At 46.3% G+C, this 14,357-nt stretch overlaps 1 protein-coding gene across 1 annotated transcript; it reads left to right on the top strand.

Annotated features, from left to right (window-relative positions):
• The first annotated feature begins 258 nt into the window (after window positions 1-258).
• On the top strand, window positions 259-11,163 carry LOC120909076. The gene is made up of 10 exons (XM_040320719.1): window positions 259-782; window positions 4,195-4,319; window positions 4,406-4,477; window positions 5,538-5,597; window positions 5,823-5,894; window positions 6,960-7,019; window positions 7,245-7,316; window positions 8,382-8,441; window positions 8,592-8,699; window positions 10,669-11,163. Exons 1-10 carry the CDS (start codon window positions 424-426, stop codon window positions 11,103-11,105), a joined length of 1,425 nt encoding a protein of 474 aa, XP_040176653.1. The 5' UTR covers window positions 259-423; the 3' UTR covers window positions 11,106-11,163.
• Window positions 11,164-14,357: the final 3,194 nt, after the last annotated feature.

Here is a 14,357-nt window from a genome sequence, read left to right as displayed (position 1 = left end):
TATCTACTGATACGCCGGCTTAAACGTCTCTATGAATCTGGCTATAAATGTTTAATGCCCCTTTCACACGTGGCGGAAACTGAAAGATTTTGTTTTGTAATTTCGTTTTCGTCAGAATTTTTTTTTTTTTTTAATAAATCTATTTAGTTAGTTACTCCCGAAAATCGTTTTGATTTATTTCGTTTTTCGCTGTAACGCGGTCGTCTGAAAATTGACGGAACATCGAAATTTAAAAATGTAGATCTCTGCCTAGCACTTTCGATATACACCATAAGCCTTCGATGATAGAATCGGTGATTTCGATGTCAGAATCGGCGATTCGAAGCGTCATCGAATCTTCCACGTTCAATTTCGTGGTTTCACTTTCGTTTCTCCATCTTCTCCAGTCTCCATCTCCTGCTTTACATCTCCAACACAACCAATATGGCGGCATCCCACGGCATGGATTTCGACCCAGTCATGGAGGCTGAGGTACCTGAGCCTAGTACTGCTGCTGCAGCAGCTGCAACACATTCCACAGCCCCTCCATCACCAAAAAAAAAAGCTTCCAGGAGGGCTGCATCCAGCAGGAAGCGTAACATTACCTGGACTCATATTGAGTGTCAGGTACTTGTGAATGAAACGCTTCCTTGCTGGATGCAGCTGTGTGGCCCCCGCTCCAGGGAGACTAGTCCGCAATGGAAATTGCAGAAGTGGGAGGAGATCTCCAAAAAGGTAGAGGAGATGTATCACCATCGGCGTGACCCGGCTGCCTGTCGTAAAAAATTCAGCGACATAAAACGGTAAGTAACGTGTCCGATTTATTTTTATTTTTTTACATTTTAACCAGTTCAGCCCCAGAGAATTTGGCTGCCAAATGATCGTGCCAGTTTTATGCGTTTTGGCACTGCGTCGCTTTAACTGAAAATTGCGTGTGGCTCCAAAAAAAAATTTAAGCACTTTTTTTCCCACAAATAGAGCTGTCTTTTGGTGGTATTTGATCACTTCATTGATGTACGCTGATAAGGCTGCACCAATGGGCACCCATGGGCTGCACTGATGGTCACCGATAAGGCGTCACTGATGGACTGCACTGTTGGGCACTGGCCGTGGCGTAACAACCAGGGGGGCAGGGGGTGTGTCTGCCCCGGGCTGAGCTGAGGGGGGACGCCGGCAACCGGCAGCTCTGCTGATATTACAGTGAGCGGCTCCTCCACTGTGCGCACAGCCCCCCCCCCGCCAGTACCTCGCAACGGCCGGCACGGGCGCGCCTGTAAGGAAGCAGGGGATGCCCTGTTTGGCATAGCAACGGCGCACGCTGCGGAGGCTCCAAGATGGCGACGCGCTCTGCAGTCTGGCGGCGCCTGCAGGGACTCCCGGTCTCCCGCTCAGCCAAGTAAGTGTCGTGTCGTGACTCGCTGGGACGTGATGCCGGGTGGGGGAGAATGGTTTAGCAGAGTGTGCGCTGGGGAAGGCCTGGGACTGGCTGCCTGTCCCAGCGCACACCCTGCCTCTGCTACAGGCTGAGGCTGGGACTCTGCTCAGCTGGGGAGACTAGGGAGGGAGCAGCCGAAGCCGGAAAGTCTATGTGCCCACTACCAAGCATTTTACTTTAGGAGGCTTTGGTGGACTACAAGGCCCAGCATTTTACTTTAGGAGGCTTTGGTGGACTACAAGGCCCAGCATTTTACTGTAGGAGGCTTTGGTGGACTACAATCCCCAGCATTTTACTGTAGGAGGCTTTGGTGGACTACAAGGCCCATCATTTTACTTTAGGAGGCTTTGGTGGACTACAAGGCCCAGCATTGTACTGTAGGAGGCTTTGGTGGACTACAAGCCCCAGCATTTTACTGTAGGAGGCTTTGGTGGACTACAAGGCCCAGCATTTTACTGAAGGAGGCTTTGGTGGACTACAAGCCCCAGCATTTTACTGTAGGAGGCTTTGGTGGACTACAAGGCCCAGCATTTTACTGAAGGAGGCTTTGGTGGACTACAAGGCCCAGCATTTTATTGTAGGAGGCTTTGGTGGACTACAAGCCCCAGCATTTTACTGTAGGTGGCTTTGGTGGACTACAAGGCCCAGCATTTTACTGTAGGAGGCTTTGGTGGACTACAAGGCCCATCATTTTACTTTAGGAGGCTTTGGTGGACTACAAGGCCCAGCATTGTACTGTAGGAGGCTTTGGTGGACTACAAGCCCCAGCATTTTACTGTAGGAGGCTTTGGTGGACTACAAGGCCCAGCATTTTACTGAAGGAGGCTTTGGTGGACTACAAGCCCCAGCATTTTATTGTAGGAGGCTTTGGTGGACTACAAGCCCCAGCATTTTACTGTAGGTGACTTTGGTGGACTACAAGGCCCAGCATTTTACTGTAGGAGGCTTTGGTGGACTACAAGGCCCATCATTTTACTTTAGGAGGCTTTGGTGGACTACAAGGCCCAGCATTGTACTGTAGGAGGCTTTGGTGGACTACAAGCCCCAGCATTTTACTGTAGGAGGCTTTGGTGGACTACAAGGCCCAGCATTTTACTGAAGGAGGCTTTGGTGGACTACAAGGCCCAGCATTTTATTGTAGGAGGCTTTGGTGGACTACAAGCCCCAGCATTTTACTGTAGGTGGCTTTGGTGGACTACAAGGCCCAGCATTTTACTGTAGGAGGCTTTGGTGGACTACAAGGCCCAGCTGCTGGGCCTTGTAGTCCACCAATGCCTCATATAGGAAAATGCTGGGCCTTGTAGTCCACCAATGCCTCCTATAGGAAAATGCTGGACCTTGTAGTCCACCAATGCCTCCAATAGTAAAATGCTGGGCCTTGTAGTCCACCAAAGCCTCCAATAGTAAAATGCTGGGCTTTGTAGTCCACCAATGCCTTTATAGTAAAATGCACCAATGCTGTAGTGTCAGTGTGTATTGTGTAGCGGTCAGTGGTTAGTTTATTGTGTAGTGGTCAGTGTGTATTGTGTAGCAGTCTGTGGGGAATCGGGTAGGTCAGTGTGTAGAGTAGTGGTTGATCAGGTGGGTTAGTGTAAGGGTCAGTATAGGAATAAGATAGGTCAGTGTATAGTATAGTGGTCAGTATAGGAATCAGGCAGGTCAGTACTATTGTAGGAAGGGAATGGACTCGGGGCGTGCGAAAAGTCAGCGGATTAGGGGGCCGAAACGTACTTACCTTGCCCCGGGCGGGCGCTGACAACCCACGCAACGCCACTGGGCACTGGTAAGGCGGCACTGGTGGGCACCAATAAGGCGGCACTGGTGGGCACCCAGAGCTTGCACAGATGGGTGGCACTGAAGGGCATTGATAGGTGGAACTGGTGGGCACTGAGAATTGGCACTAATAGGTGGCACTGATAGGTGTCAGTAATGGGCATTGATAGGTGGTAGTATAGCACTGACAGGTGGCACTGCTGGTGTTCACTGTGGGCATTGACAGGTGGTACTTATGTCCACTGAGGCAGAATTGCCTCTTCCACTGGGGATCGATGTCCCTTACTGAACAGCCAGTGAGCGCCTTTTTTTTCTACTCACGCTGTGACCATGAGGAGAAAAAAAAGATTACCAAGCTTTGTTTTGATCATGTGATCAGCTGTCATTGGCTGATAGCTGATCACATGGACCGGGCCCCTTACTCGGATCCGTGATCACCCGAGTCTCAGTGACTCGGTGATCACAGCGCGCCGTGCAGGGGGCACTCGGAGCGCACGTAAAGGGGAGGACATATATTGATGTCCTCCCAGCAATTGGGGTCTGTGCTGTAGCTGTCATTTGACAATAGTGCAGGCGCTAGCGGTTAAATATATTCGCCACGATCATTGTAAGAGGAATATTTTCATGACAGTTATTTTATTTGTTCTTAGTTTATCACTAATCAGAGCAGTAAGTGCTTTTATTTTACACTTGAACACCTGTAGATTATGCCCCCTTTCTGACCAGGCCACCTTGTTGTATTTATATTTAGCGTGCTGCAGCTTTAAATGACACAATTGCACGCTCCTGCGATGTAATACCCAAATCAAATTCACGCCCTTTTTCCCCAACACTTTTTTTACAAATCTTAAGCTACATGAAAAAGTGCGCCTAATCCAATAATTCCATTTGCATGTTTCATTCTATGGGTTCATTCTACATGTGTCTCATCATGTGTTGATGTCATTTTCAGATTACAATTCTAGTTTAATTATGGAACCCGTGTCTCTTCTCTTTTTTTTTTGCAGATCTATTGTGCGCAAACGCAGACAGCCGGGGCGTGGAGGAAAACGGGTGTCTCTCCTGCCCCATGAGGCAGACCTTTTATCGGGGATAGGGGAGGATGAGATCACCCAGCTCCAGGCTCATCAAGGTTGGTCTCAGGATTGCATTGTGTGCAGGACATTTTATGTTTCAAGCATCCGACATTTACCATGTTGTGTTTGATTTTATTTAAAGATCGTATCAAGGCCCAGCGCCGCCAGAAGCGGAGGGCGGAGGAGCTGGAGTCCTCCTCTTCATCACCAAGAAGTAAGTACTGTAGTGTACTAGTAGTAGTACTAGTAGTGTTTCGGTGGCGGCTGGTGCTCCAAATTTTTGGGGGGCGCAAACAAAAAAAAAAAAATGCAGCCTCACTGTGCCTATCAAATGCAGCCACTGTGCCATCAATTATCACCACTGTGCCATGCCATCAAACGCAGCCACTGCGGCAATTGTTAACACTGTGCCCATTGTTGCCACTGTGCATGTCACTGTGCCCTTTAATTGTCGCCACTGTGCCCATTGTCACCACTGTACCCATTGATGCAACTGTGCCCTTTGTCGCCTCTGTGACCATTGTTGACGCTGGCTCTGATAGGCACTTCCGCACAGACAACCAGCTGCCGTTGTTCAGGTAGCCGGCGCCCAAGGTCCGGCCATCTGAATAGACCAGCGGCAGCTGGGGCAACAATACCATACATTCATGCAATACATGAATGTATGTTATTTGCGACAGCCAGAGGGGGTGGCGCTGCAGCGCCCTCTATAGACGGACCGCCATCACTGCAGTTAGTATAAGTAAAAAATACATTTTTTGTAAAATAAACATTCTTAAAGGGCCCGTTTTTTTTTGGGACTACAGGAGGGGGGTGGCGCCCGGGCGCCCCCTATGGATGGGCCACCACTGGTACTAGTGACTGACTATACAGTGGGTCCTTTTCCATTTGTCCAGCCTTCCATTGTCAATTTCAGTGTCACTGCTTCTCGCTCAAGCAGTGCACTGACAGCCTCAGGTTGAGCCTCTGCGATGCTCTGTCAGGTAACGTAAGCGTTTGCGTAACTTACGCAATTTGACAGAACGTCGCGGTCTGAACTAAGGCGCCTGTTCAGTGGTGGTCGCTGGAACCAGGACAGGTAAGTACCTCTTCTTTTTTTTTTAACAGTTTTTTTATAAATGGTGAATGCCTTGTAGATTAGTGACCAGTGACCACTGGCCTGCCCTGTATTGCCATGCTAATAGAGATAATATAATACATTTTATACAGTATTATTGTTTTTTTGAAGATTGAACATTGTAACGTTCAACATTTCTCCTTTATTAAATAAATAGGTGCCATCCAGTCAGAGGGGGAGACACAGGAGGAGGAGGCTGAGGCGGCAACGCCCACATGTAAGTTAGTATAATAATCTTGCTGGTATCTGCTGCTGAGTGATGATCATTGATCATTCCGTACATCTTTCAATGTTCTTGTACTAATGTGTGAGATTGTTGTACACTGCAGATTGTAATGTTCTTTTCTATATTATTTCCTGGTCTGAGGATTGCATTGTGTGCAGGGCATTTTATTTGTCAAGCATCCAACATTTACCATGTTGTGTTTGATTTTATTTAAAGATCGTATCAAGGCCCAGCGCCGCCAGAAGCGGAGGGCGGAGGAGCTGGAGTCCTCCTCTTCATCACCAAGAAGTAAGTACTGTAGTGTACTAGTAGTAGTACTAGTAGTGTACTCGTCGTCGGTGGCGGCTGGTGCTCCAAATTTTTGGGGGGCGCAAACGAAAAAATAAATAAATGCAGCCTTACTGTGCCTATCAAATGCAGTCACTGTGCCATCAATTATCACCACTGTGCCATGCCATCAAACGCAGCCACTGCGGCAATTGTTAACACTGTGCCCATTGTTGCCACTGTGCATGTCACTGTGCCCTTTAATTGTCGCCACTGTGCCCATTGTCACCACTGTACCCATTGATGCAACTGTGCCCTTTGTCGCCTCTGTGACCATTGTTGACGCTGGCTCTGATAGGCACTTCCGCACAGCCAACCAGCTGCCGTTATTCAGGTAGCCGGGGGCCCAAGGTCCGGCCATCTGAATAGACCAGCGGCAGCTGGCAACAATACCATACATTCAAGCAATACATGAATGTATGTTATTTGCGACAGCCAGAGGGGGTGGCGCTGCAGCGCCCTCTATAGACGAACCTCCATCACTGCAGTTAGTATAAGTAAAAAATAAATTTTAAGGGAAATAAACATTCTTAAAGGGCCCGTTTTTTTTTGGACTACAGGAGGGGGGGCGGCGCACGGGCGCCCCCTATGGATGGGGCACCACTGGTACTAGTGACTGACTATACAGTGGGTCCTTTTCCATTTGTCCAGCCTTCCATTGTAAATTTCAGTGTCATTGCTTCTCGCTCAAGCAGTGCACTGACAGCCTCAGGTTGAGCCTCTGCGATGCTCTGTCAGGTAACGTAAGCGTTTGCGTAACTTACGCAATTTGACAGAACGTCGCGGTCTGAACTAAGGCGCCTGTTCAGTGGTGGTCGCTGGAACCAGGACAGGTAAGTACCTCTTTTTTTTTTTTAAGTGATTTTTTATAAATGGTGAATGCCTTGTAGATTAGTGACCAGTGACTACTGGCCTGCCCTGTATTGCCATGCTAATAGAGATAATATAATACATTTTATAGTATTATTGTTTCTTTGAAGATTGAACATTGTAACGTTCAACATTTCTCCTTTATTAAATAAATAGGTGCCATCCAGTCAGAGGGGGAGACACAGGAGGAGGAGGCTGAGGCGGCAACGCCCACATGTAAGTTAGTATAATAATCTTGCTGGTATCTGCTGCTGAGTGATGATCATTGATCATTCCGTACATCTTTCAATGTTCTTGTACTAATGTGTGAGATTGTTGTACACTGCAGATTGTAATGTTCTTTTCTATATTATTTCCTGGTCTGAGGATTGCATTGTGTGCAGGGCATTTTATTTGTCAAGCATCCAACATTTACCATGTTGTGTTTGATTTTATTTAAAGATCGTATCAAGGCCCAGCGCCGCCAGAAGCGGAGGGCGGAGGAGCTGGAGTCCTCCTCTTCATCACCAAGAAGTAAGTACTGTAGTGTACTAGTAGTAGTACTAGTAGTGTACTCGTCGTCGGTGGCGGCTGGTGCTCCAAATTTTTGGGGGGCGCAAACGAAAAAATAAATAAATGCAGCCTTACTGTGCCTATCAAATGCAGTCACTGTGCCATCAATTATCACCACTGTGCCATGCCATCAAACGCAGCCACTGCGGCAATTGTTAACACTGTGCCCATTGTTGCCACTGTGCATGTCACTGTGCCCTTTAATTGTCGCCACTGTGCCCATTGTCACCACTGTACCCATTGATGCAACTGTGCCCTTTGTCGCCTCTGTGACCATTGTTGACGCTGGCTCTGATAGGCACTTCCGCACAGCCAACCAGCTGCCGTTATTCAGGTAGCCGGGGGCCCAAGGTCCGGCCATCTGAATAGACCAGCGGCAGCTGGCAACAATACCATACATTCAAGCAATACATGAATGTATGTTATTTGCGACAGCCAGAGGGGGTGGCGCTGCAGCGCCCTCTATAGACGAACCTCCATCACTGCAGTTAGTATAAGTAAAAAATAAATTTTAAGGGAAATAAACATTCTTAAAGGGCCCGTTTTTTTTTGGACTACAGGAGGGGGGGCGGCGCACGGGCGCCCCCTATGGATGGGGCACCACTGGTACTAGTGACTGACTATACAGTGGGTCCTTTTCCATTTGTCCAGCCTTCCATTGTAAATTTCAGTGTCACTGCTTCTCGCTCAAGCAGTGCACTGACAGCCTCAGGTTGAGCCTCTGCGATGCTCTGTCAGGTAACGTAAGCGTTTGCGTAACTTACGCAATTTGACAGAACGTCGCGGTCTGAACTAAGGCGCCTGTTCAGTGGTGGTCGCTGGAACCAGGACAGGTAAGTACCTCTTTTTTTTTTTTAAGTGATTTTTTATAAATGGTGAATGCCTTGTAGATTAGTGACCAGTGACTACTGGCCTGCCCTGTATTGCCATGCTAATAGAGATAATATAATACATTTTATAGTATTATTGTTTCTTTGAAGATTGAACATTGTAACGTTCAACATTTCTCCTTTATTAAATAAATAGGTGCCATCCAGTCAGAGGGGGAGACACAGGAGGAGGAGGCTGAGGCGGCAACGACCACATGTAAGTTAGTATAATAATCTTGCTGGTATCTGCTGCTGAGTGATGATCATTGATCATACCGTACATCTTTCAATGTTCTTGTACTAATGTGTGAGATTGTTGTACACTGCAGATTGTAATGTTCTTTTCTATATTATTCATAATTAACAGCTACTGAGGCTGAGCAGGAGGTGGAAGAGATCTGCCCTGGAGAAGCTGCTGGCAGTGCTGGGGATGCTCAAGATGGTGTCCAACAGCCAGGCGCGTCAGGTCCAGGGAGTAAGTAGTATAACTTTTTTTTGTATTTTCCAGGCAAATATAGTATTTTAAATATGAAATGCTGATGGCATACCTAGAAAAATGTCTTCTGCAAGGCTTTGGTTGAGCTGCCATTATTAATTATTTATTAGTCCGCCTCTGCAGTTGATTCCAGTCTTCCTGTTAGCATTACCTGTGCTTGTTAAACCCTCAACGTCACTTCCCTGATCACGCCACCTTCTTGCTGCAGTTAAGATTCCCAGTCTGAGCCAATCACTGCCATTGTGAATAACACAGCTGGCTGAAGGGGGTATGTCAGACAAAAATCTCCAGCTATTGGCTGGCAGTCCCTGGACATGTTCAATCTCTGGAATGCCCCTGATGCATGCATTAACACTTTCCTCATGATGTCTGGTGCCTCACCTTTGGCATCTCTAAAGCAGGGGTCTCCAAACTGTGGCCCAAGGGCTAGATGTGGCCCCTTGCTAGCCTTTATCCATCCCTTGGACACTATTACTCCCACTGGCACCAACAATGGGGCATTATTTACTCCACTGATACCATTGATGGGATATTATTCCTCCTACTAAGAGGGTCACTACACGTTCTATTGCCCAGTGCCCACTAACCCTTAGGCCATATTTATTCTTACTGATGCCGGGCCACTAACATTTCTACCCCCGCTAGCCACAGACACAACCCGGGCCTCCTAAAGCCTGAAGGACAATAAACTGGCCCTTTGTTTGAAAAGTTTGGAGACCCCTGATCTAAAGCAAAAAATTGTAAATGGCCTTGTGACCTCGTAGATCTTTGTGCAGTCAAATATCTATAAAAAGTCTGAGTCTTTAGGCTATAGTTCAGACTCTGCAGTGTATTGTTTTGCAATGCACATAGGGAAGGCTGTTTAGTTTAGTGATATATTTTTATTTTACATGTATCCTGGAGTTTTTATTTAACTGCTCAATTTTGTCTAGTGGTCTTGTTTGAAAAGTTTTAGACATACTGATCCTTGGATCCCCAGTGGTCGTACACATTTCCATGCACCCTCTCTCACCTCCACTTAAATGGTCTAGGGCTTCTGAAGTTATTATTATTGAGACCTGCATAGGTCTTAAAGGCTCTGGGAGAGACCAGACCAACAATGCAGTATCAGAGAGGAGCAGATGAAGCACCAGCTGCCAGGATATGGAAGGCTCAGTAATTGTAAATTCTCTTTTATACCTACTAGCCTAGACCAGGAGTGAGTAACCTACCTAGCCTAGAACAGGAGTGGGGCTTATTCAATCAGTGGCCAAGTGGCCATACAAAATTATCAACTTTAAAAACTTAGTAGCCGGCTATATTTTATTAAACAACTTTTTTTAAGTCGTCCCTAATGCAATGGCTTAAATGGCTTCTCTTTGGTGTATGTAATGTTAATAGCTGGTGTAGCTAATGTTTTTCTACTTGCAAGTGCATATTTTTTCTTCCATATTTGCGACAGTCAGTCAGTCTTTCTTGATAAGGTAGATTAGTTAGTGGTGGTCGGTCAGCACTTAGGTGTCCATTACACCTTTAGATTTTCTATAGGGACCTAGTGGATGCGCCATGCCACCAAGCTGCTAAAATCTTGTGGAGATTCCCCTTTACACTGCTTGATGTGTAGAGGGGAATCCCTTTGTATTCTGGCCGCCTGGCCTGGGGAGGACACTCAGCTATGCCCTGGTCAGAGTACAGTAAAGTACTACACCTTCCTGCACAGCTATGCAAACTTGGGATGACACAGCGAATTGACACAGAAAGAAACCACTCTCTCCTACACACAAATTGATTAGGTGCATATCACTGAATATCATATATTGAAGAATGATATGTAAGTGAAAAGATCTCAAGATGTTACATGATTGTCTACAAGGGCTGGAAGATAATTGCGTTTATATAATGTTAGGGTGAAGAAGCCATGTGTATTTCTATTGTATTATCTATCTAATATATTTTCTTTTCTTCACAGATCAAGATGAATTAATCATTCTTGATTTACATGCAGTGGACGAAGACCTGGACGCGTCTGGTTTGGCTCACCATTCTTCCTCCCCAGCAGTTTCTCCAGCGCATCATCTCCATCACCCTTCAGCAGCATCCCCCAACCAGGACATACCCATTGACGCGGGCGCGTCCTCCACAATGCAGCAGCCTACTCCAGGACACGCGCACTCTCCAGAGCCATGCAAGCCTCTGCGGCGCATTGTGAAGTGCCACTGTCAAGAAAGACAGTTAAGGAGGCTGTCTCACTCCTTGGCCCTCCACAATCGCCAGCAGATGCGGCAATATATGGCTCTGGAGAGGTACCAACGGGCAACGAGGAGGATGGTGTGTGAGAATATGAGAGCCATAAACTCCACACTTGAATGCATACTGACCAAGTTGGAAGGAAACCAAAGTTTGTAATTTTTTTTTTTGTTTTCTTTTTATACATGTTTGTTACTTTTCAATAAAAAAAAATTTGATCAGAAATAATTGTTTTCTGGAGTTTTTGCTTTCCTTGTTAGGTTCATTAGGTGATGTACTGTATGTAAATGAACTATTCCATGTATTGTTACTAACTTACATTTAATCATCAGGCTGAACTTAGAAAATGTAAGAGATTTTTCTCTACACTATTTTGATGTGCAAAGGGTAATCCCATGTATATTCATATTGTGTCCAGTCACGCCGTTCAATACAGCTATCCCCCCACCAGAATACACATACACTCGTCAACAGTTCAAAGGGCAGTCATCATTTCCAGGGCTTGAGTAACATGGCAGCAGGGTAGATTACTCAAACTGGAGACAATTACAGATGGTCATGAAACAGGCGGAGGATCAGAGAGGGCCCTGTTGTCCCCAGGGTCAGAGATGGCAAATGGGAGGGGTCCCGGGCGGGCATCGGGATGCAGATCAGCAATGACCAACTAATCGACCTTGCATAGAATCACGTTTCCAGCTGTATGCTTCTTTGTGCTATGTTGTGTTGGTAAGATAACATATTCTTGACCAAGTCCCTTGACCCTGTTCATCTCTATTTAGGTCTGATATAGCTGCAGCAGGTAGCACACCAGTGGTGGAAGCTGTTGCACTTGCCAATACTGTTACACTTCGTGAACTAGTGCTATTGCTCATGGCAGGGGTGCTGGGGATTTTAGGTGTCACTGTCATCTTCACAGAATTCTTCCTCCACAATAACAGAGGGAGAAGGGGAGTTAGGAGCAGATGAAAAAAGTGAAATGCTACCTGTCCTACTCCTCACAGAATATCCCTCTTGCCCTTTCCCCAAGTCATTCTGTAAGTCTTGTGGGGTAAGACTGTATAACATGTCTGCAGTGGTTGGGGAAAGAGGAGCATCGCATTCAAAATCATTCTCATGGGGCAATGAAGAAGACAAAGGGGCATATTCTTAAACATCTGAGGCGTCGGAACGTATGTCCTTTACGTTACGCCTCTGCAAGTTTAAGTGGCAAGTGCCTGATTCCCAAACCACTTACCTGTAAACTTGCGGCGGCGTCGCGTAAAGTCCACCCGCGCAAGCCCTCCTAATTCCAATGATCCTGGTCGGGGGAGTGGATCATTTAAATTAGGCGCGCTCCCGCGCCGATCGTAATGCGCATGCTCCGTCGGGTAAATTACCCGACGTGCATTGCGCTAAATGACGTCTCACGGACGTCATTTGTTTTGACTGTAACGTAAATGGCGTCCAGCGCCATTCACGGACGACTTACGCAAACAACGTTAAATTTTCAAATTTCGACGCGGGATCGACGGCCATACTTAACATTGAGTACGCCACCTAGGGGGCATGTTTATCTTTATGCCGCGTATCGCTTACGGAAACAACGTTAAAACACTACGGCGGGCAAGCGTACGTTAGAGAATCGGCGTGACTAGTCATTTTCATATTCTACGCTGACCGCCACCTAGCGGTCAGCGTAAATATTGCAGCCTAAGATACAACGGCGCAGGCCGTCGTATCTCAGGCATGTTTAAGTGTATCTCAGTTTGTGAATACACTTAAACATAGGATCGGACTTACGTCGGCGTATCTGCTGATACGCCGGCGTAAATTATTTGACAATATGGCCCAAAGTCTCACTCTCTGTCTCTGGCTGCTGCTGTCTCCCTCAATTGCTTCTTTGGGGAGCTGGGCACATTGGCGGTGTCATTGGTGGTGGTGGGTGGTGTGGGTGATTGGTGTAACGGCAACTCCACTTGTTTTTTAATAGATTTCTTGCCTCTACTATAAAAATACAAAGCCATGACACCTGTAGAAGGAGGCGCTGCTCTAGCAGTGGAAGCAGCAGCAGATGTTGGTGGTCTGGCAGGAAAACTACTACTAGTAGAACTGGTGGTGGAAATAGCTTTGCTGGTGGCATTGGTGGTGACAGCCACTGTTGTAGACACTGATAGCATGTTTGTGGCGGCAGACATGTCTGAGACACTAGTAGTAGCAGAGACCTTGGCACTTTTTTTAGCAAGGCGTCCACCACGAACGCGACCACGACCTGCCTTCACTTTTCCCTTACAATGGTACATTGCTGTTGCTGTAGTGGTGATCACAGTCTGGATCAGACAGGTAAGGTAACACAAGATAGGGTATATAGAATCTCAATCTATAATATAGAATCTATAATAATATCGCCCCCCTCCCCACAACACAGGCAGCCTCTGAGGCTATCACACACAAGCAGGCAGCAACAAGTTCGTTCACTAGTATCACTAATATCAAATCAAGATCAATTCACATTAACACAATAGCTTGTGCTTATTGCTGAAGTGCTTATTAATTCAGGTTCTCTGACAAACAGACCAGCTAAGATTGACTCTCTTCTGAAATCATTCAGAGTATGTCTGTCTCTCTCTGCTAGCAATCGTCGTAAGTTTAAAGCGGGGGTTCACCCAAAAATAAATTTTGAACATTACATTCAGCCGAGTTGTCCTAATGACAATCAACTTTTTTTCCCGTAAATACCGTATTTCACCGCCGCTTCCGGGTATGTCTTCTGCGGGACTGGGCGTTCCTATCTGATTGTGATTGACAGGCTTTCGACCATCACGAGTTGCCGAAAGAAGCCGAACGTTGGTGCGGCTCTAGTGTATACGGCGCCTACGCACCGACGTTCGGCTTCTTTCAGCAACTCGTGACACGCTGTATGCGACGGTCGGAAGCCTGTCAATCAGATAGGAACGCCCAGTCCCGCAGAAGACATACCCGGAAGCGGCGGTGAAATACGGTATGTACAGGAAAACAAAAAACAGCAGATTGTCATTAGGACAACTCGTCTGAATGTAATGTTAAAAAATTTGTTTTGGGTGAACCTCCACTTTAAGTAAAAGTAAGATGGCATTGGCTAGTGGCTACATGTGTACTTAGAATTTCAATCTATATAGAATCTAAAAATAAAACTAGAGATTCAGAATCTATAATAATAAACCGCCACCCTGAGCCCCTCCCTATATCTATTCTCTCTATAATGTCGAATCTATTTTCTCTATAATGACGAATCTATTCTCTATAATGTCAAATCTATTTTCTCTATAATGTCGAATCTTTTCTATCATGTCGAATCTATTTTCTCTATAATGTCGAATCTTTTCTATCATGTCGCATCTTTTTTCTATCATGTCGAATCTTTTCTCTAATGAATTTCAGAAAACCAAATCGAAT

The sequence above is a fragment of the Rana temporaria genome, chromosome 8, assembly GCF_905171775.1.
Source record: "Rana temporaria chromosome 8, aRanTem1.1, whole genome shotgun sequence".
NCBI classification, from domain to species: Eukaryota; Metazoa; Chordata; class Amphibia; order Anura; family Ranidae; genus Rana; species Rana temporaria.
The sequence above is the reverse complement of the archived record's forward strand: the minus strand, read 5'-3'. Positions and strand labels throughout refer to the sequence as shown.

Bases quoted from the DNA above. Each gene is read 5' to 3' on its own strand.
- LOC120909076 (XM_040320719.1), top strand. From the start codon at position 424: ATGGCGGCATCCCACGGCATGGATTTCGACCCAGTCATGGAGGCTGAG. The intron at 4,478-5,537 runs GTAAGTACTGTA...TTAAATAAATAG, and splicing joins CTCCTCTTCATCACCAAGAA to GTGCCATCCAGTCAGAGGGG. The intron at 7,317-8,381 runs GTAAGTACTGTA...TTAAATAAATAG, and splicing joins CTCCTCTTCATCACCAAGAA to GTGCCATCCAGTCAGAGGGG.